Below are 22,758 nucleotides of genomic sequence, written 5' to 3'. Positions count from 1 at the left end.
ACCGGTGGTCATGGTGGTGCCCCCACATCCCCAACAACATGCACAGCGACTGCGCATGGGAAGGGAAGAGCACGTGGCGAGGCTGCCCGTACCCAGCTTGTGGCACCATTTTTCACATAAAATTCAACCCCTGCGGAGTGCACACAGCCCTGGCACATTCCAGGTGACAATCGATGATGACAAAGGGACAATCATCTGTTCCAACCTTACCGCCCTGAGAATGTGTCCTTGGAAGTGCCACATTGTGTGCATCCCATTAGAACTTAAAATAACTCAATCTGGCGTGCACAAATGGAACACCTGGAAGATGGAGTATGCCACCAACACCATGCCAAAGTACACATCTAAATGCTGGTATGTCACCTAAACTCTCCCACACTGCATGTCACCTGGTTGACACACCATGCCATGGCATGCAATATCAAAACTGAGAAATAAATGGCCAAAACATAACACTACTGTCACAAAGTGCTCAACGATCAACGTAACACGTTTATAAATAACGCACTCTCACACATCAAAACAACAATGTACACATGAACATCAATGGGCCAGTACAACATACCAGAAACACATGACCCAAGAGTGAATCTGTCTCACAGTGACCAATCATAATTGCACAAGTTCCACAATGTGTCGTAATTTGAACATGGCACCGTTCTATTTTTTGTGTGACTCTGCTAATTAAAGGGGGCAGGAAGTGCATACAGCCGGAAGGCAAACAATAATGGAGATAGTCAAGCTAATACATGAAGATGGAACATGAACAAAGTATGGATCTCAATGTCCAAACAAAGAGGGATGCTAACCCTGCACTGGACAAACAATCATGAATCCCACTAGGGGTGTATACACAGGTCGGACATGAGATTGCCCATAGATATTATGGAAGCCCAATGCCTCTGTGTAAGTTACTTTTACACGCTGCACTACTAGCAAGCCCATGGAAAGGGGAAGCAGGAGTGGCATATGCGTCTGGACCCTTATGCACAAACAAGGAGCATACCAACACGAGGCAAGCCTGCATGGATCCATCCAGCTGGAATCTAGTGGATGCCCTCGGCTGCCACACAAAGCAACACAACACTGTCACATAAACGCACAATAAACAAAAAACAAGTTAAAAAAATGCCCATGAGGGACCCGGGGGGGCAGTTCTGCCCGTCGGCTCCTGTTGCTGGCCAACATGTTCAGCCTGTGTGAGCGCCATGTGGACCACAATGCCTGCTGCTGGTGCTGCAACTGTCTTGCTGGGGGTATCATGAATAGGCCACCCTAAACCAACATCTCATATGAAACAGCCCGTTATGCAACAGCATACATGGACTGCTCTCGCACAGTATCGCCAGTTAACACACGGCCACCGCGTTGACAGACCCCACGCCTGTGTGGGCCAAGGGTACCTGGCCCTTGAAGTGATGGCGCCGTCTGTGGTGCAGGACTGCATACCTCCCTTTATCAGCTGGCCCAGGACCAGGAGTTAATACTGTGGAGCATGACCCTGCAGCCGTAAACACCACAGACGGATGTAGCAACACTGACAGGTCCTGTGAGGGGTTGTCCCCCCCTTCAGATGTTTCAGATACAGCAGCATCCACAGTCGATGCAATCACCTCCGACAGCACAAAGGAATCCATATCAGTTTCACCACCAGCTCCAAAGGTTTCCTCAGAGGCGGACTCAGACTGAGTCAGAGCCAGGATGGCCTGTAGCACCAGTGGATCTTCATGGGCTACCACACCACGTCCTCCACTGGTGGTTGGGCGCGGCTCAGTATTCTGTTCCTCCTACACCTCCTCCTCTGCATCCAGTGCCTCATCACCTGTACCTGGGCATAAAAATACATGAAGACCCATGTAAATAGCATAGCCCACACACATAGGCATCACAATGTCGTCATGCAACACATTAACATGCCATGTCGCAAACTCCTGCACGTACGTAGTGTCAATGGAAGTGAAGGGTAGCATGGAAGCAGCCATGGACATGTGTGGAAGGGCTAAATACCACATGTAGCGCATGATGCATAGCACTTGCTTCACACAGGAGCACCTGACTGACATAGTTTAGTCACCAAAATCAATGATGCAAATACACAGATGCCACATTGCATAGCCATGCCTGATCTGTCAAACTGCATGAGATGGAACTTCTGACTACTGTCCCAGAGCCATGTACAATGGATGTAACATGACATGTAAATCACAAACTCAATACACACACGTGTCACAAGGTGCTACGATGCAAGGGTGGTGGAATAGAGTGAAGCCAGTCACACCGATCCCATGAGGCCAGGTCACATTGACATCACGCAAGTGAATGGGCATGGTGAAGGTGAGACCTGGGGTTGGAAGTGGGAGTGGGCAGTGCAGTACATGGGAACGGCATCCAAATAAAATACACCTATATAATCAGTAAGGAAAATGCGGCTGGCTGGTGGCAGTGGAAGTGCAGACATCAGGTGTCAATTGCTGGTAGAGGGTTTTAGGGGTACAGTAAACAGCCAGTGCGGGGATGGCAGGGAGGCAGTGCATGGGTTCAACTGGTGGCTCAGAGGGTCGTGTCTGAGATCAGAGTGTGGGCAGGTAACTAGTGCATTCTCTCAGTCATCCAGGACTCCAGCAGGGGAGAGGAGGAGAGTAAGCACAACACATGAGTAAGCATTAGTAGTGCCTCCAGACCCGGAGAAAGTTCACCTCCAGTTCCATCGAGGATGGGAGGCTGTACCAGAGGGAGGCCCCAGCCGAAGGTAGACATTAACCACCAACTAATTGCTATGAGAAACAACTGACCCTGAGGGAGTAGGAAAGGGATGATCAAAGACCACGAGAAGGAAGCGAATTTGGAAGATGGAGTTGAAGGAACTTTGGCTTGTGGACAATGCACAGGGATTGGAAATGAACATTCGTAGCCACTGGGAGCCAGTGCCATCATCACAATCCTAGGAAGATACAATACCTGGCCCGAGACAAAAGGACAATTCCCACAGTCCAGTTCTGTATGAGTTGCAGAGGGAAATGAGTATAAGCACAGAAATCTTGGTAGAGGCCGTGGCAGTACCCCACCATAGGAATTACCAGTCCTCTGGAGACAGTGAGCTACTGGGGAGGGGGGGTTGAATACCCCTGAGAAGGTACAGCTGGTAGGGTGACCTCTCAGAGACGCCAGAGATGTGTGCAGAGAAGGCGAGTGTGGAGTGCAAGATTGTCACAGGCTATCCGCCATCACAGGTTGGAGCAGGAAGAGGGCCAAGAGAGGCTGGACGAAGAGTGACATGGAAGGAGTAAACAGGTGTGGTGATGGGGTCTGTCACTATGTGCAGCACATCGTGCGTATGCAGTCTGCAGGTCAAGCACGTGTCAGTCCACCATGACATGGTTCACCCATGGCAGTCATGTAAATGCATGCAGAACTGTCTGACAATCATTACACTTCATCCAAGCAACATACACATGTCCTGGACACACACGCATCACCAATCACCAGACATTCCCTCATAAATTGGCAGGTCTTCCACACCTTCGATCTGTTCCACATCAATCATATTACTTATGATCTCCTCATGTGGAATGAGTTCTTCGTCCTCTCGTGGTGACCCACCTCCAGTCACCAGAGTAGAGGCGTAGTTGGCACCGAGTGTTACGCTCACCTGGCTCCCACAGGGGCGTCGATCTGAACTGGACAGCTGCTGTCTCCACCAATGTGACGCGTAGTGCTGAGATGACGGACTGGACTGGCCCACCTAGCTTAGTTTGCTTGGCCGTAAGGAATATTCTTCTGCAAATGGAGAAAGGGAATTAACCACCCGTGTAGTTGAGCGTTAACCCCCCCCACTCCCGCTGTTCTCCCCACTGATCACCTTTGATGTCCCCTCTTATAGTCTCACCTGATGGTTTGGAAAGATGAGCTCTCCATCCTGCATTGAGCGCAGGGGCGCGTAGATAACCAGTTGCTTCACTGGCTCGAAGGAATTTGTGAGTTCCAGAACAGTATTGACTGAGATTTCCAGCAAGACGCCGTAAGTATGTAGTTTGTAAGAGTTCAAATGTCTGACTTTCACTCTTGTCCGATTCCTTGCAGGTTGCAGCTTGACCCTACCGAAGAGTTCCTCGCGGCAATCGGTAATATTCAGGTAAGGATTTGTATTATCCAACACAGTTCGATAAAATGTCAGTACGCAACCTGTTGCTTTCTCCCTTATTCAGGCGCTGAGAGAAAGTATGAAGTCTCGGGGAATAATGCCTGCGGCAGTAAAATCAGGCAAGTCTATTGTGGTGAGGAGGTTTCCCCTCGTTTGTTTCTTTGTTTCACCTTGCTGTCCTTTTGTTTCCCCTTAGGGGCCGGGGTTCGGCAAGGATGCAGTGGAAGCTGCGCCGACCCGTGAAGAGGAATAGTACCCCCGGTGGTAAAATCAGGTAAGTCTATGGGTGGGTAACTAATATTGCCTCTGTTTATTCCCTTGGCTCACCTTGCTGTTCTTGTCTTCCCCTTAGGTGCCGGAATGCGGCGGGAACATGCAGAAGGATGCGGTGGAATGTGACGATACTGCGAAGGCCGGTGAGTTCAGCGCGGCGCTGCAGCAGGCGAGGCGACGCGCATAAAATAACTTCTTTCTTCCAGTTCGAAGGCGCGGTGGATCGGGAATTCAGGTAAGGATCAAAAGGTATTGCTTTTGTTCTAACCTTTTCTCCTTCTTTCTCCCTTTTTCTAGGAGCTCCAGACTCAAGGCGAGCGTGGCAGAAGACTGGATGCAGACTTGCAGGCATGGTGAGTATTACGCTGCTGGATGCAGAATAACGCGAAGCGTGTGCTGCTCTTTGGGCGTGGTTTAAATAGCCTCCAAAGTAGTCCCAGGTAAGTATTCCTCCCCAGCCCCACCAAAGTAAAAAAATAGTCCCTAGGTAAAGTAGTCCCTTCCATGCCTCTTTTGGCTTGGAGCTCTTGCAGCATGGTCTGCATCAGGTAAGTTTTAATCATAGGCGCCAAGACTGGCTCTCCATATGAGCCTGGCGCCATAGACACCAGGACTGCACCCAAATAGCCCCTAGCAGGGGTTGTTGGGCTTGCTTGGAATAATTTGATGCCTGCTTCCGGGGTTGCTGGACTTGGTCTGGATCCCCGGGGATAGGCATCACGACACCAAGCTTATATTTGGCTCGGCACCGGTCATTCCAACGCTCCACTGCTTCAGAAACTGTGTGCCTCTCATTGCTCAAGGCGTTCATTCAATCGGCGATGTACTGCCAGTGGGCCATACGCTGGGCAGGCGTATGTGTGCTCCCTGCCCACACCAGCAGGTCATGTTCGTGTTCCCGCACTTAGTCCATGAGGATCTGGAGTTCCTCATCATTAAAGCTTCACTTCCTCGACGTGTGGGTCTCCTGTGCCGTGCCTTGGGACTGAGCCTGTTCGCCTACTGCGCACTTTGCCTTTTTGCAAGGTCGTGAAGACCCCGAGTGGCTGGGACCACTTGGGCCAGTAGGGGCTGGAGCACTGGTGGACTGGGCTTTGGCATCACCCACTGATGCTGCGACTGTATGTAGCCTTGCAGGCATCTGTACCTGGGTACTGGTGGCTGGACCTTTGTCCGCATGTCTCTTGCCCTTGAAGATACAGACATCAAACCCATGGTCTCTGCAGGCCTGGGCCGAGACCACTACAGGCTTGGCTGGGTGACCCCAAGCCTGGGTGGCGGTTGCTGCAGCTGCCACTGCAGCTTCCTCACCCTGCCTGGTGTGGACAGCAGATGGCAATGCTGCCCCAGGACCCTGGGTGCTGGTGGCTGGACCTTTGTCCGCACGTCCCCTGGCCTTGAAGACAAGGACATCCGCCCCTGGGTCTCTGCGGGCCTGGGCTGGGACCACTACAGGCCTGACTGGATGACCCTGAGCCTGGGTGGTGGTTGCTGCAGCTGCCCCTGCAGCTTCCTCACCCTGCCTGGTGTGGACAGCAGATGGCAATGCAGCCCCAGGACCCCGGGTGCTGGGGACGTCAGCATCAGCTGCATCTCCATGACCCTGTTGGGTGGAAGGCATGGCTCTCCCAGCATGACCGTGGGCACGTTGGCCACCGCGGCCACCTTTGCTTCCCTTCCCACTTGTTGCCCTCCCAGTCATGGCACTGATGGATTAGTGCAATGGGAGGTGTAGCTATCAATTGTCCTGGGCAATTTGTGTGAGGGGGCAGTGTACGTGATGTTAAACGTACCAGTGTGCCCCAGCAAGACTCAATGTATCCCATGGGGAAAAATAAACGGGCCGCGTAACACACAGGCACCCCAAAAATGAAAAATACGTGTACACAACCCCTCGGTAGCCCATGTGTAAAGGAAAAACGCAACGTAGCAAGCTGTGGCAAACAGCAACACAAAAAAATACATATGTGAAGGACACGTAAGCTACTGTAATGTTAAATAATGGGTTACGCGACACACAGGGGCACTCACAGAATGAAAAATGCGTACGCAACTCACCGTCAGCTTCAAAAGTACAGGCGCGTGTGCGCAGAAGCTATTCCCCACCAAAACAAGAGGCTAGCACGGTCGCAGTAGTGAAGAGATTGCGTGGAAATGAAGTCCACACGTTTGTCCGCTATAACTCGCGCAAGCGTGTGATGGTCTCCTACGCACTACTTTATCCCAATCCTGACGCCACACCCAATGTTCAGCACGTTTCACGTAACTTACGCACTTATACCCTTTCCCCTGATTTCACACTGATGCGTGCTTTCCGCACGTGCAGAGTCACTCTGTTTCCGGCTGCCTACGCGAGTAACACGGAAGGCCCACGCTCCTCCCTACAAGCCAATTTACCTACGTCCAAGTGCCCCGAGCTGCCTCCTACGAGCCATCTGCTTCTGCCTGCCCACTGTGTGTGCCTGCTGCCCACGTGGCCTGCAATTTTGGTGCCTGCTGTACAGCCTTTGCCAGTGCTCCTGCCATCAGACCTGTGGCCACCTCTGCTGATCCAGAAGACTCCCGACGTGCCACACCATAGCTCCAGAGCCCAGCCACAGGACCACCTTGCCCACCCACACCTGGCTCGGGGGTTGCCATGTCTGAACCACCATCATCTGAGTCAAGTGGCAACCCCCCAGCAGCGAGGCAGAGGGCCGTCAGCTTCTCAGCCAGGGAAGTTGACATACTGGTGGTGCAAGTCCTGCTGCATTATGATGCCCTCTTCCACGGACCAACGCAAGTCGGCAAGGAAGGACGGAGGAAGATCTGGCCTGACATTGTGAGTGCCATCAACGTGAAGCGGGTGGCACCCCGCGACTACCACCATGTCCATAAGTGCTGGGAGGACTACAGAGCCAGGACCCACAACGAGGTTTGACCACCGACAACATGCAGGTCCTGGAGCGGTTCTACCCAGCGCTACATGCCCAGGTCATGGAATTGCAGCTCTGTCTGGAGTCAGTATTGTCCTCCACAGTGCATGTGCATGTTGATGTGTGGTTGGAGTGTGCACCAAGACCCTATTTCAGGCATGCCTCTTGTACGGATGTCTGTGTGCATGTCCCATACAGTGCTGCCTGTGTGTCCATTCAAGCATGTGTGACATCAAGAGTATTTCAGTTGCAATGTGTGCTGCACTGCAGCATGTAACGACGTGCACATGGTTGCATACATGTGTATGGACGTGGCCGTGTGAGAGGTGTGACACATGGGTACTGTCGAAAACATCATGGACATGCATGGTGTGCATGTGTCTGAGAAGCGAGTGTGTGACTGGCCAACACTCCTGGATGGATGTTACTGGAGCATTTCAATGTGTGCTTTGACTCTTGCTGGCTAATTGACATTGAGTGGACTCTGATTTGATGGCTCCATACCCTGCCTCAGGACTGTCAGGTGATGTATGTGAATGACATGTGTATGTCCCATTATGCATGCGAGGGGCATGCACTATTTGTAGGTGCTGACAGTCCCTTGTCCAAGGATGCGATTGACTTTTCTGAAGGACAGTCGTGTATGTGCCTGTGTGTTAATGGCACGTACCAGTGTGTTGTGGAGGGTGATAATGTTTGTGGGCTTTGCCAGTGCAATTCATGTGCATATGTTTTGTGCCATATGCACAAATGTACAGTACCCTGATGTATTTTTTTCTATGTCTCCTGATCCACAGCGACGTTGGAAGAAGAGGGAGGAGAAGGTGCTGTGGAGCAAGGCAGCGGGATGCCTCCACCAGGCATAGACGCAAGGCCCAGTCGCGCTCCCAGGTTATTTCATCTTTGGGGAGCGAGGAGTCTGATGCTGCGTCCGAGACAACGGCCACAGCTGCTGAGGGGAGGTCCTAGAGGGCGAAGGTGGTCATGGACTCCTCAGCAGTGGGAGGGACGGGTGAGGTCGCACAGGGGCAATCCAATGCAAAATACGGTGTGGAGGCATCCAGGTTGGCGGGGAAGGAGGAGGCCGCATCAGCCCTGTCGATGGGGCCCGGCGGAGGTGATGAGGTGGGTGTGACTGGCGCAGTCAAGAATCCGGGACAGGAGGCAGTGCAAGTCGCTGTGGAGGGGCCTGTGACTATTCCTGCCGATGGGACTGCGACTGCGCCAGTATGCATGACCCAGGCCGGACCCGTCCGCAGGTGGCAGATGTTTTCACACAAACTGAAACACCAATACACACGGATGTCGCCATTCGGGACAGTGTGGACCATTGCTAGCCAGTATCATGAGGCTTACAGTCGCCGTTCGTGATGATGTGCAGGCTTCCAATCGTGGGCTTGCAGATCATCACGAAGAGGTCTTGCATCTCGTGAACTGGCTAGCACATTTCCTGGTCTCGAATTGGGTGCATGGGCTGGCCACTTCTGCGACCCCCTCCTCGTCTTCCTCTTCTTCATGCCAGTCGTCCTCCCTGCCTCTTTGCGGCCCAGATACCACCAGGGCCCCCTGTGTACCTGTCCCAACCCCGGCGGCCAGTCAGGTGAAGATCACATCCCTGCCAGAGTCGGGAGTCAGAGTTGGATCATCTGAGGTGGTCACCACGCAGTTCCAGCCGTCGACAAGAGCCATGGCAATGGAGGGAGAGCAGTCACCAATGAGCAGGGTACGTGCACGACAGCCCTGGGGGTTGTCATCATCCCAGAGGCTGGCCTTAAGGAGCTGGCCCCGGGCTATTCGGCAGCAGCAGGCTCGGAGTAGAAGGCAGCAGTACTCGGGGCATGGCACCGCAGGGAGGCAGGTATCGGCCATCAGGCAGGAGGCAAACGTGGACCTTACCCAAAGGATGTCTTGAGTGTTGGGGCGCTTGGGGCAGCAGATCGGGGCAGAGTGGCAGCGGGCACGGGAGGCAAGACTCACCATGGCCAGGGCAGAGATTTCACTGCATTGGGCAGAGAGGCAGGCTGAGATCCACGTGGAGACTTGCAGGGAGTGGGAGACGAGCATGTTGGAGTCCCTGCAAGCTCTCGAGATGAGAGCGGAGGCCCACCTATGGGAATTGGACGCAGTGTTCGATGATGGCCTGGCCGAGACATTGAAGGAGCATGGTGAGGAGAAGTCTAGCCCGTTGCCGTTGTATATAGTTCTTTAGGTAGAAGTTTCCTTTTAATGTTGTGCTTTTGTTGGAGTGTTTGGACTGTGCTCTGCTTTTTGTACATAGTTATTTTTGTGTGTCTTTTTGTGGATTTTTATTTCCTGGTTTGGTGTACAATTGGGATATTGGTCCTCTTTCATTTGTAGATAGTTCTCATTTTTGTCCCTACTTTTGTGTTCACCATGGGGGAATTATTTTTTTTTTCCATTTGGATTGGTTTTCTGGAAATCATTTTTGGACATGGACTTTATTTGTGACTTTTCCATCTTTTTCTTTTTACGTACAGTGGATTTATTTGGACATTCTTAAGTTTGACTTCTTTGTTCATGAACCTTTTTATTTATTTTTAAATGTATGACGTTAATGCTACTTTTAAATATATTTCATTTATTTTACTCCTGTGATGTTTGATATTTTATTTTTTCAAAGTTTGACACTTCCTTAATCTGTTTTGCGTCCCTGCTGAGGGACCATTGTTGGTCATGTGTGCGCACACTTGCATGCATGTGTCATGTTTGACATCCATTTATTTGCATGGGGAATATTCTGGTGTGCATGACCAGTGGATGGGTGTCAAGGTGGAGTTTGAGTGTGCACGGTATAGTGGCATTTGTTTTCACATGTGCAGCACAATGTGTATTATTCCTCACTGTGTTTGGGAGGCTGGTGGGTGGGGTGAATGATGGGAGTGTAACATTTTTCAATTTTAGGCCAGGACTTAGTTGATGCAGTGTAACGCACATTTCTTGCTTTGCCCTTGACCAGCATTTCTTTGAGCTTATTTCATGGTCTCTCGTGTAGTTGGCCATCTTGTTTTGCAATACCTTTTTTCAATTGGTATGGTTTTACACATGGACAAAACAATGCTGCAGTATCGGTGGATATGGCACAGTATGATTGCCATGTACTCAATCATGACTTGAGTCTTCCTCTGTGCTTTTGGTACTCCACTACCCAGATGGAGTCCTGTGTGAATCTGCTATGGTCAGATCGCTACCCTCTGAACTTGGCAAAAGGTCCCCTTGCACACCTGCTCTGGCTCCCCGACATGCCCAATCCTTCGACTGTTTTTATGTATACCAGCAGACACCTACCGACAGTTTGCACCCCATGACTGCACTCAGGCTTGGAATTTACACTGGCTGGGCAGACTTTCTTTGTTGTCTTTTTGGGTGTATTTGTTATGATGTCCTTCACATGTGCTGAACTGGCACCTCCACAACCACATTTCATCCATCACCACTTCCCATGCACTGGCACCGTCTCAATGTCACCTACCCTAAAAAGTTTCTTGTGTCTGTCTTCCCTCTCATCCCCCTCCCGGGACACTTTGGACACTTGTGTACATGTGCATTCAGAATGACAGGTCATTTGGTTGTATGTCATGTCATGTCCTTCACAAATGGGATGGTCACTCGTGTGTTTATGGGGTTATCTGTTCAGGTGATGAGGCTCATGCCGTGACACGCCAGGTCAATGTCTCTTCATCTGACGCAAATCGAGGGTGCTTAGCATTCTGTCACTGCGTGATTATTTATACATGTGGATTGTTGATATTACTTTGTCACATGGCATGCAGGGCCACACTTAGACATACACTTTTGTGATGTGTATGTTGGGATATGGTTGCAGTCAGAAATTGCGTATGATCAGCAGCTGGGACACTGAAGCTTGTGGGCCAGGTGTAGGTTTTTTTGGGAGTTTGCAGGATATTTTGTGGACAGGAGGCTAAGGGTGGTGTCACTACACAGCAAGCAAGTTCCTGAACATGCCTTCGACAGAGTGAACGTGTGTCACTATGTCAGCATGCAGATGATGTCCAGTCTGGAGGGAGCTGCCTGCAGGTTGCGTCACGGGTGATGGGGGCTGGGTTGGGGGTGTCCCATGTGGCGAGGGATGCCTGCGGGCTGTGGTGATGGGGCTGGGGGGTCCCATGTGACAGGGCTGCCTGCGGGCTGTGGTGATGGGGGTGTCCCATGTGGCGGGGCTGCCTCCAGGCTCGGGTGATGGGGGCTGGGGAGTCCCATGTAGTGGGGGCTGCCTGCAGGGTGGCGGTACAGGTGATGGGGTATGGGTATCCCGTCAGGGGTGGTCTGTTTCCTGTGGATTTGTGCGGGTGTTGCATGTTGTTTTGGAGCAAATAGGGTGCGCACAGGGTAGATGCTGAGTTTCAACGTGATTTGGCTGGGGTGTGGATGGGGTACGTGCTGGGTTTCCATGTAATTTGGCTGGGGGTGTATACAGGGTACACACTGACTTTTCACGCGATTATGCCGCCTGCACCCCAAAAAAATCACATGGAAACTCAGCACGTACCCCGTCCACACCGAGTTTCCACGCAATTTGGCTGGGGGGGGGGGGCTGTAAACTGGTCCAGAGATGGCACGGGGGCTTGCGCCGTGTTTGGCATTTTACTTGCTTTTTACCGCACGTGGAGGCGTGTTGGCGGAGTTACTGGCGCTGCTTGATGTTCCTCGCGCCACGGCTAGTGATGCCTTGGGAAATCCATGAATACGCGTGCCACGCAATTGTTTCTTTGCGCCACGGCTGACGCACGCATGGCGCACGCGCCTACCTGCCGCGCGCGCTTGCGCCTTTTCTGCGCTGGGTTCTATGAATCGGGCTTCTCTGCCACTAGATGGTAAGGTATGAATTTGCCATCGTCTCACTGCAAGCAAGAGTAGAATGGATAGTGGTATCGGTATTTCAAAAGTTAATGTCCAACTGAGGGATCCTTGTTTGCAGATCTAAACAGAATCAAGGTTGTGCCTAGATTTGTACCATGTCGGAAAGATGCATTGCTAACTTACAGGCTATCAATTGCTCCTTTGAAGACTTGATGCACAATCCATTTAAGTAAAAGCATCCCTATATAACAATGACTGGATGCAAACCATAGACTCTATGCATTGATTACAAGAAGTTGGGCATCTTAGCACCTTTTTTAAGCATCTATCCAGACAAACTTACAAGGGCCATCATTTTATGATTTCGATGGAACTTGCTGCTCACTAAACAAATCCTTGCCAGATATGGCATCATACCCTCCGAACAGATAATTGTATGCAAATCATTGGAGAGTGCTCAAATGCTCTGGTTCAAGAGATTTGTTCATATAAGTTCCATTGTTAACATAACGCGATTCTGGCAATCCTGTTTGGTGGGGAGGACCACCTCAATTATAATTGCTGAAGTTGGTTTCATAAAATCTCTGAACCTACACAACAATACTGGATAATGATCTCCTAGTTGATGAATTTCTATAAATCTCTATGATGTATTTTGATGGTGAATTTTATAATGGTCCTTTTGAAGATGAATGTTTTTATGAGGAGGATTTTTTTGTTGTTGCTTAGATGTGACATTTTTGATAATGAGTTTAATTTGATAATGAACTCCTGATGTGATCAATACGAACTCTTTTATAAGATGCCAACTTACTCATTTATTTAATGTAATATTTGTTTTAAGACGCCTCGTTACCAGATCATCTGTATTCTCATGAATTTTACTTGGATTCCTATATGAACTACGTATTTCATGCATTATTACTAAAGGTTAAATGTTAACCACATAATAAAAATGTCACACATAGATAGGGCAAACAACACTGTCAAACATAGGATAACTGAAAACGTTACTCTGCTTTAAAGTAGGTCGTCTCAATTTACTTGCCGTTCCAATTTGCCCTTTAAATAGAGATACACTGAACAGAACGTAGGGGTTGTTGTGGCGAAACAATTCCAATTGACTAAATGTGAAGGGCATATTACCCAAATCAGTCCTTTGAGAACTATACTCCGACACTCACATGCCGTTTTTCCACTTACCAGTACACATGTCCTCAGACCTCCCAAGCTCCTCGTCTTTCCCATCAGGCTCGGAAAGGGAGCAGCCACCCCAAAGCCGGCGGACCCCACGTATGCCTCTACTAAAGCGGCAAAGCAGTGGCACGGCTGCACAGGAGGTCGCCATCATTATCCTAGTGTCATAGAATAGGAGGATAAACATTGAGGAGGGCAAGGGCGATGTGCTGTCACTGGTGTGCCGACAGAGCGGCGGCCATACTGGAATGGAGTTGAAATGACTAACTTCCAACAGAAACCGCACGTTAACAACTGTTTCAGTCTACAAAATATTCTAATTATTTGTGAAAACTAGGTTTATACTACACAAACGTAAATAACAATATATGTTTTGATTTGAATTTCATTAAAATAGGCGTGGTTGTATTCAACATTGAAAACACATACATTTTGTTGAGCGCTCTTATTATAAAGTTGTATAGTAATCCCGATGTAATATTTGGAACTCGCTTAAAAATGATTCACAAATTTTGCAATTGCAAAGTGGCTTTCTTCTTGGCGGACGAGCACAGCCATTCAAGACGTGTTGCATTTGGGGCATTTTCAATTTCGTAGTGGCCAGCTTTACGTTTACAAACAGTCCCAAACTCCTACTAAACGACTAGAAAGAAATTATTCAGCGGTGCTCCATTACAAAAAGTTTTGTCACTGTGAATTAATTATCAGAGTTAGGAAGTGTCATGAATTCACAAAGTTTCGAAATAGGTGTATGTTTCTGGGGCACCCTTTAGCAGCATATACGTTTGTAGATATTTTGCTGCAAGTATTGTTAATGTTTTGTTATGTTAAAGGTATTTGTATAGCGCACCGTCACCAACGGAATTGGTCCCCAGGAGCTCAGGCTGATCTGTAAACAAGAAGGCGGGTTGGGTTAGTAAGGTGAAGAGGGAGTAGGTCAGTGAGAGAAGTGGTGTCCTATTGGCGGCTTCAGTTCGGTATACACCATGCACTGACCTTTGGTGCGAGTATCAGATCGAAGTCAGGCCTAGTGTGCTGTTGGTGCGGCTTATGTTTTGTTTGTTGTTGCAGTGTGGTGAAGTGTGTGCGTCTTGCTGTGCAAGAGATAGTTGTGTAGGTTTCTGTATGAGTTAGGTATACAGAATTTGAGCTTTTTGGTTAGTGTTAGGTATTTGTATCGGTCGCCACCGGAGTGGCCCCCAGGCACTCTGGCGGATCTGAAAACAAGGGTAGGGGGGTTAGTATGGTGTAGTGGGAATAGGAAAGTGAGAGTTGTGATGTCCTGTTGGCAGCTTCAGTTCGGTTTGCACCGTTACCTGAGTGTAAGTGCAGTTTTCGGGTCGATGCAAATTCCCATGTGCTGTTGTGCCAGGTTACGTGTTGTTTTTCTGTTGCTGCAATGTGGTGAAGTACGTGCTGATTGCTGTGCAGAGAAGTGGTTGTGTGAGTTTCTGTATGAGAAGTGTATGCAGAAAGTTGAGGTGTTAGTTGGGTTAGCAAATTTTCCTTACCTCTTTGTCTTTGCGTTTCTATGCTACACATCTATGATTATCCTGTGTGCTTGGTATTGCAGTTTGTCCGCCTAGTTATCAGGCATGTTGAGGAGTGGCAGTTTTCTTCTGTATTACTCTAGTGGTTTGTGTAACCGGATGAGGCAGGCGTGTTCCCCACCCTGGGGTTGGCGATGTTTACGTTAGAGGATTTTGGTCCCTCCCTGCCCATCCCGTGTGGGAGCCTTAGCAACCTAAGTTTCCTCTGTGAACTAGCGGTATGTGGACATGGGTGGTCGGGGTGTGCTCCCCCTGCCATCCGGTTCCATCTCTGCGATTATTATTGCCCGCTGGGTCTATGCTTCCTAGTCGTTTCCTTTTGGTTCTGGAGCAAAGAGCCACATTTTGAGTCGTTTTCTGAATTTGAAAGTATTACCAATTTTAAGAGTTTTACATTTTTTTCATGACCCTTTTTTTAACGTGCCAGGTTTTATTAATTCATTGTTTTTATGCAGGTTCAAGCTCTAAATCTTTCTCATGCTCACTATTTGCGAGTGCAACAGTCCCAAGATGGCTGCTAGGCAATACAGAGAAGCTCTTTGCAGGGTAGTGGCAACCCTCATTTCAGGTAGACTTGGGCTGAGGTCATGTTTTATACCGAGGACCACGATTCCTTCAGTTACAGATAGATGCCAACCTTTTAAGAGTGGGATCGGGGGTCACTTGTGCTTTGTCCACACTCTAATGCCCTGTCATCGAAAAATGCATATTTGCATAACCACACTCACCACCCTAAAAATCACACACCTTGCTATGAACCCTGCACATGAGGGGAAATGCCATTAGAATCTTTAATCAGAGTTGGCAAGCGGTGGGATTGCACTGGAATACGTTTGATGTTGGACAAAACTGTTCTGAGCTCGTCACTGCACTATCAGTGACTTTCTTGACATGTTTAAACATTCTCAATTAATAAATGTAGCACTGAAGCAAATACAATTGTCTGGATTTACTCCCCAGTGTATACCTATTTTATTATTTTCAGAAGCTTGCTGTGGGGGAGTGCCCTTTCAGTTAAGGTTGGGGGACAAGTTAACCTTCCACAGTCCATTCTCAGAGAGACAACCACATCAGAAGAGGTCTGATTTTCCCCATCCCTTACTTGTACATTAGGCGTTTGTGCAGGCCACCTTTAATTCAAACCATGCCTCAACATTACAATACTTGTCAGTTCTCTGGTGTCTGGCAGTAATATCCTGTGGATGCCCAACGAGAGACACCACAGTGTGAGCCCTGATCCAGCCCCCCCACCGCCAGTAGAACACAACCCATACGCCTACAGTGCCTCTGGAGTCCACGACCTGATGCTGATGGAGGTGCAGAGAGAAACAGAAGCCACAGCGCCATCCCTAGACGGTAGCCAAGGGAGCCATACAAAGGCTATATGGCGTAGGTGGGCACTAGCGTATGTTGGTAAAAAATAACTACTACTATCAAATATTCTTTCTGGCATACATTTCATCAAATCGATGGGGCTAATCGGCATAACAAAATCCTATGGCACAAGGATCAAGATATGCAACAAAAAAATGGGCGTTTCCACTCAGTGGGCCACGTCCTCACAATATGCTCTTATATAAAAAGCTGCAATTTTTGATGTACATGACTGCAAAATGAATTAAGAAGTAATTGTGATGTGAACAAATTACTACATTGACACTTTAGCAAAAGTGCTCAAATTCTTGTTTCATTTTCCTTAAAGGCAATAGCAGTCTTGACAGTGTTAGCTCATAAACCAATGCATTTCGGAATTACATTGCAGCTTTTTGTATAAGAGCATATTGTGAGCATGCGGGCCCCTGAGTGGAAACGCCCAGTCTTCTTGAGCCACACAGAGGCCCCCATCAGTGGCACCGAACTTGCAATGCTGCTAAAAAAAACCTAGACCACCAGAGACGGCTATCAGGAACATTAAGCACAATACACCAAAGATCTACCTTTGTAGCACACAGAAACAAGCCCCCACACAAGAACTGGAAAGTTGAACCTTCCAGGTTGCCTTTGTTGATGCATGGCAAGCCTGTGAAGAAGAAGTGGGTGGGGCTTAGTCCCCTATTTATAATGTTCACTGCATATGTATTACAAACCATCCAGGGTGGGGAAGACAGTGCCAGATTAGCCAGGGAAAGACAACCAATCCAGAGACGAAGACTGATATATCAGGCGACTGCAGGAACGGGACATATGGGTTATCTAGGTGAGATCCATCGAGTTGGAGAGAAGCAGTTGGCAGAGGAGGTGTAGTGAAGTGGAGTGGGGGGCAAGTTTACATCGAAGTGAAACACTGAAGATTGGCAGGGGAGCAAGGATATGATAGTAGAAATAGGAGGGCCGAGGTGAGCCGGAGCATGAGTGATCAACCTGAATCAAACAGAGCAAGTGCAAGGCCCAATCCAGCTCCCATTAGAAAACTAACAACTAAATAGAGTAGGGACAGTTAGTAGGTCCCTGAGGGAGATTAGACAGCCAGCTTTCAGAGAAACATGTTTACCATACAACCAGTGTGTAGACAGTAGGGGTTATTGTTCAGTAGCAGTAACTATGGGATATGGACGCCTGGGTTAGAAAGAAAATCCCAAGGGAGGCGAGAGAGGGAGGGCCCTAGCACCCACAAAGAGAACCTTAAGTAATACCATTGCACTAACTCAGAGTGTTTTCTGTGCCATCTCTGACACGCCAAATAACTTGTAAAAATGACTCCATGACACTTAAATTGCTTTTTCTTCCATTGACCAACAATTTTGGCAGATAAGGTACAACAGGATGACATGCATTACTCACCGTAATAGCATTTCTGATGATTGTATCTGCATAAATTCACATGCTGTGCATATAGTCCGGCATCTAGTGGAAATCACAGAGTATTGCATCTTTCTTTTGAAGATCCAAAGGGGACGTCGACACGGGCATGAATGTAACACTACCCCATATGTGACGTGTAGTATACCCAAAATCCCTCACGCGCAGAGGTCCCTCTGGTTGTGTTTTTTCTGCTGTGAGGGAGCCTTATAGTGAGCATGAGCGAGTACAGAAGAGAGAAGGTGTAAGAGGTCTATGTTCCTTCTACTCCACAAGGGGAGGAAGGGTGGGCACATGTGAATCTAAGCAGATAAAGTAATCAGAAATGCTATTACGGTGAGCAATGCATGTCTTCTGATGCTTGTAAATGCTCTTAGAATAACATGCTGTGTATAGACTAGCGAGCAGTACCCATATATGGTGGTGGGATGTGTGAAGGAACAGTAGCAAAGAGATGTTTTAGCACCACTTGTCCCACCTGAGAATCAGACCTAGATTGTGTATCTAGACAGTAGTGTTGTGTGAAGGTGTGTACAGAACTCCAGGTTGCTGCTTTGCAAATGGAATCAAGAGGAACATTTGCAATGAATGCTATGGTAGCCTCTGTGCCCCGAGTAGAGTGTGCTCTAGGCGTGAAGGGTAAATCTCTCTTGGCAAGAGTGTAACACAGTGTGATGCAGTTTACGATCCACTTATAAATAGCTGATTTAGAGACATGGTATCCTTCTCTAACAGCTGCCACTGAGACAAAGAACTGGTTTGTTTTTCTTAGTGGCTTTGTTTTTTCCGGATAGTAGATAACCACTCTCCTTACATCCAGTGTTCCAGTGTTTGGAGGCTTCTTTCCGCCATGTTAGTGAGGTTCTCGAAAAAGGTGGGTAGTTCTATGGACTGGTTTACATGGAACTTCGAGATAAATGTGGGCGCAAAGCGAGGGTGTGTGCGCAAAACCACCTTGTCTTTGTGAATCGTGACTAATGGGTCCTGAACTGAAAGGGCCTGCAGTTCACTAACTATCCTTATAGAGGTGATAGCCACCAGAAAGGCAGTCTTGTAGGTGAGTGCTTTAAGACTAGCATTATGCATTAGTTTAAAGGGAGGTCCCATTAGTCTGGTAACAACAATATTCAGGTCCCACCCAGGAGTTGTGTTGGAGATCAGGGGATGAAGTCTCTTTAACCCCTTCAAAAAATGGCTTTAATTACAGGAATTTTCCACCATCAAACCTTGCTCTGGATCGTGGAGTATGCCGAAAGAGTAACTAAGTGGACTTTAAGAGAATTGAAAACCAGTCCTGAATCTAGCAGGTGAGTTAGGTAAAGGACAATATCTTTAGGTGACCATTCGATAGGATTGATGCCCTTGCCATTACACCAGATGACAAAGTGCTTCCATTTGTTGGAGTAGCAATGCCTGGTGTTAGGCTTCCATGCCTCTCTGAGTATGTTCATGCATCTTTGAGGGAGTTGGAGGTGCCCAAACTCTATGACCTCAGGAGCCAGGCTGCTAAGTAGAGAGTTTGAGGGTATGGATGTAGTGTTTCCGCTGGTCTTGAGACAGCATCCCCCTGGTCTTGAGACAGCATGTTGTATGGGCATGGCAGCTTCCTGGGAGGGGAGACTGACATTGCCATGAGATGGGAGAACCAAGGCTGGCGGGCCCACATAGGGGCCACCAGAATCATCTTGTGCACTATTCTGTTGATCAGGGGAATCGGGGGGAAAGCTTAGACACATTTCCCAGACCATGCTATCCAAAGACTGTACCCCTTGGAGCGGTTCTGAGGGTGCCACGAGGCATAATCTGGGCATTGGGCATTCACCAGAGTGGCGAATAAGTAAATCTCTGGGAAGCCCCATTCTGCGAAGACGTTGAGTACAATGGGTAGGGGGAAGTCTCTGCCGAGTATGTCCGCCAGAAGATTGAGTTCCCCTGGAACATGTTGTGAAAGGAGGAACATTTTGTGTTTGAGAGCCCACTTCCATATGTTCTGGGACTGTTTGGTCAGCCCTAGAGAGTGAGTGCTGCCTTGTTGTTTAAGTAATACATGGCTGTAGTACTGTCCGTGAGGACTAGAACTGTCTTCCCCGGAGGTGTGTCTGGAAGGCCTTCAGTGGCTTGAAAACTTCTAGCAGTTCCAACAGGTTGATGTGATTGGATGCTACTGCTGTGGACCACACGCTGTGAGCCGTCTGTTGAAGGAGGTGAGCCTCCCACCCCGTCAGAGATGCATCTGTGGTGAGAGTGGCTTCTACTGTGGGGGTGGTGAAGGTTTTCCCCTGCAGAAGGGTTTACCTTGACCACCACTACAGAGACTGAACCAGGGCTGCCAAGACAACCACTAGATCGTCCCACTGACCACTGGTCTGACACCATTGGCTCGAGAGCCTCTCTTGCATGGGGCGCATGTGCAGACAAGCGTGAGGAACTAGGTAGACGCAGGAAGCCATCATTCCCAACAGTCGCATGGATTTGCGTACGGTCACCTCGTGACTAGCTACATAGTGAGGGATCTGGAACAGCATGTTTTCAACCCTCTCGTTGGAGGGAAAGATGAGGCCGTCTTTTGGTCCGTATTAGAGCCCCAGAAACTGTTTGACTTGATTGGGGTCTAGAATGGATTTTTTCTCATTGATAGAGAAACCTAGATTGAAGAGGAGATCTACTGTCTTCTGGGTATTTGTTTGGCATGTTTTCCGTATATATCCCCTGTTATGAGCCAACCGTCGAGGTAAGGATAGAGTGGGATGGACTTCCTGCGCAGGAGAACAGCTACTACCACCAGTACCTTTGTGAATACCTGTGGTGCTGAGGCAATACTGAAGGGGAGAATCTTGAACTGATAGTGGGTGTCCTCTATCATGAACCTGAGGTACTTTCTTTGTTCTGGCAACATTGAAATATGAAAGTATGCATCTTTCTTGTCCAATGTGGCCATGTAATCCCCCTGCTGCAGCAGTGGGATTACCTCCTGCAGTGTTGTCATCCTAAACTTTTGAGGTTTGACATACTTGTTCGCCAGGCGCAGGTCCCTATTTGGGTTCAAGGAAGTACACTGAATAAATACCCTTGTTTAATTGGAGAATGGGGACTTCTATGGCGCCCTTTTCCAGCAGGACATGAACTTCTTCCAGCAGGATGCGCAGGAGTTCTGGCGACAGGCGTCTGCTCCTCGGTGGGTGGTATTGAGGTGGCCGGAGAAGCCCGATACAGTACACTTGGGCAACAGTCTTTAGTACTCACTGGTCTGATGTAATCCCCCCCCCCCCAGGTGGGGATGAATGATAACAAGCGACTCCCGACCAGGGAAGCGTGGGAGGGGACCAGAACCAGTGAGTACTTTTGAGATGGAGGCCGGGGAGCCTCTAGGAGTAGAGTTCCTGCCTTGAAACACTTGTGTATAGGCGCGTTATAAATGCCATATCATACCCTTGCCCCCACGTGGGCCTCTTTGTTGTTATTGGTTGTTACTAGATGGGCCTTAGCGGAGGACCAGGTGGTATTCCCTGAACTGTATTGTCCTTGGGGAGAGCAGGAAAAGGATTGGCCACAAAAGGACTGGCATGAGTTAGAACCTCCATGCTGGTGGAAGGTGTGCTGTGATCTGGCTAAGCGACTTTATTGTTTCGTGTTCTTTATTTTCCGTCTCCAGGGAATCATCAACAGCCTTCCCAAAAAGGTTGGAGTCATCCACTGGCTTGTTGATCAGAGAGGCCTGAGTTTCAGGTTTAAAGCCGCAGTTATTTAACCAGGCGTGTCTTTTAAGTAAGGTCCTCTGGGCTAGGGTGCGTCCAGCGGTCTCAGCCGAGTCCAGAGTGTTCTTCATTGTGTTATGGGTGACTTATCTGCCTTCAGCCACGACTGCCAGCGGGTGTGATCAGGTGTGCTCTGGAACCTCTTGAAGACCATCCTGAACTAGGACCCGTTGGACATCACTTTAACTTGCCATTAGAGTGGTATTATTTGCGATCCTTATGGAGTAGGCTGCAGAGGCGGTGATCCGTTTACTCAGGACATTAAGCTTTTTACAATCTTTGTCTGGAGGGGCTTCCGCCAAAGACAGTTGAACCCCGCCCTCTTCCGAGTGGTAGTGACCACCAAGGAATCTGGTGTAGCATGACCCCTTATGTAGAGTGGGTCGGAAAGTGATGGGCAGAATAATTTTTCAACCCAGGGTTTGACCACCGGTGTGAGCGACGGGGACAGCAAGGAAGGGGCCATGCGCCTCTTTATCGAGTTCAGTAGGGGCAGGATGGCTTGACTAGTCAGAGCCTTCTCCTTGAGGATTTCCTACACAAAATCTGAGTCTGGAGCTGCCTCATTTGTTGCAATTTGGAAATGATCAGCTGCTCTTTTTAAAATAGCATTAAACAACATCTGGTCATCAACATGTGACTAATCCCTCTATGGAGGAGAAGAAGGGGGTCTAGGCAGATGATGTCCGGGTCAGAGGTATGCGTTGGTGATAGCCGAGGGCCCTGATCCTCTGCCTGATCCCAGTCTGCGTCTTGATCAGCTGTGTCTTGTGCAAAAGGATTAAGGTCTTCATAAGTATCCTCCTTTGTTGGGTCCTCTAGGACATCCAAAATATTTTCCTGGTGTCCCTGTGGAGAGATGGGTAATTTCTGCAGTTTGTAAGGAATGGGGCAGGAGTCCTCTTCCCTGTGTCTTTTGGGTGTAATGTACCTGTCCGAAAGGTCAATGAACTGGGCCATTTTGTCCATCTATTGCTCAAACCTCTCCCTAGTCCATAAAGAAGAGGGAGAAGGGTCTGGAGGAGGAAAAGGCTGCCCAATAGGGGGAGATGTTCCCAATTAGACCTTAGAGATAGGATGGGGGCCTCAGAATACTCTGCCGAAATGATAGCTGGAAGGCTTTTGCAAATTTTCAGCAGTTGTATAGAAGGTCTCGACGTGCCTGAGCGAACAAATCACTCATGTTCTTTTGGAAGAATTATTCTTTATGACTCCACAAGGCCTTAGGTGCTTGTGCGCCCTTGGACGGTGTGTCGACGATGGTGTGTTTTGTAGGGTGAACGCCCGTT

General features: G+C 48.9%; 1 protein-coding gene across 3 annotated transcripts in view; it reads right to left on the bottom strand.

Annotated features, from left to right (window-relative positions):
• Positions 1 to 13,523, bottom strand: part of DHX30 (DExH-box helicase 30) — a 1,582,523-nt gene extending 1,569,000 nt beyond the window's left edge. Inside the window, exon 1 of one of the 3 annotated variants that reach the window (XM_069645844.1) lies at positions 13,372 to 13,523. In XM_069645844.1, the coding sequence (XP_069501945.1) occupies positions 13,372 to 13,519 (148 nt within the window). In that variant the 5' untranslated portion in view covers positions 13,520 to 13,523. The remainder of the gene's footprint in view (positions 1 to 13,371) is intronic. The other 2 variants (XM_069645845.1, XM_069645846.1) reach the window with 2 other exon arrangements.
• Positions 13,524 to 22,758: the final 9,235 nt, after the last annotated feature.

This window comes from Ambystoma mexicanum, chromosome 2p (assembly GCF_040938575.1).
Source record: "Ambystoma mexicanum isolate Mex_15411 chromosome 2p, UKY_AmexF1_1, whole genome shotgun sequence".
Taxonomy (NCBI): domain Eukaryota; kingdom Metazoa; phylum Chordata; class Amphibia; order Caudata; family Ambystomatidae; genus Ambystoma; species Ambystoma mexicanum.
Note: the sequence above shows the minus strand (reverse complement) of the source record. Positions and strands in the feature narration are given on the sequence as shown.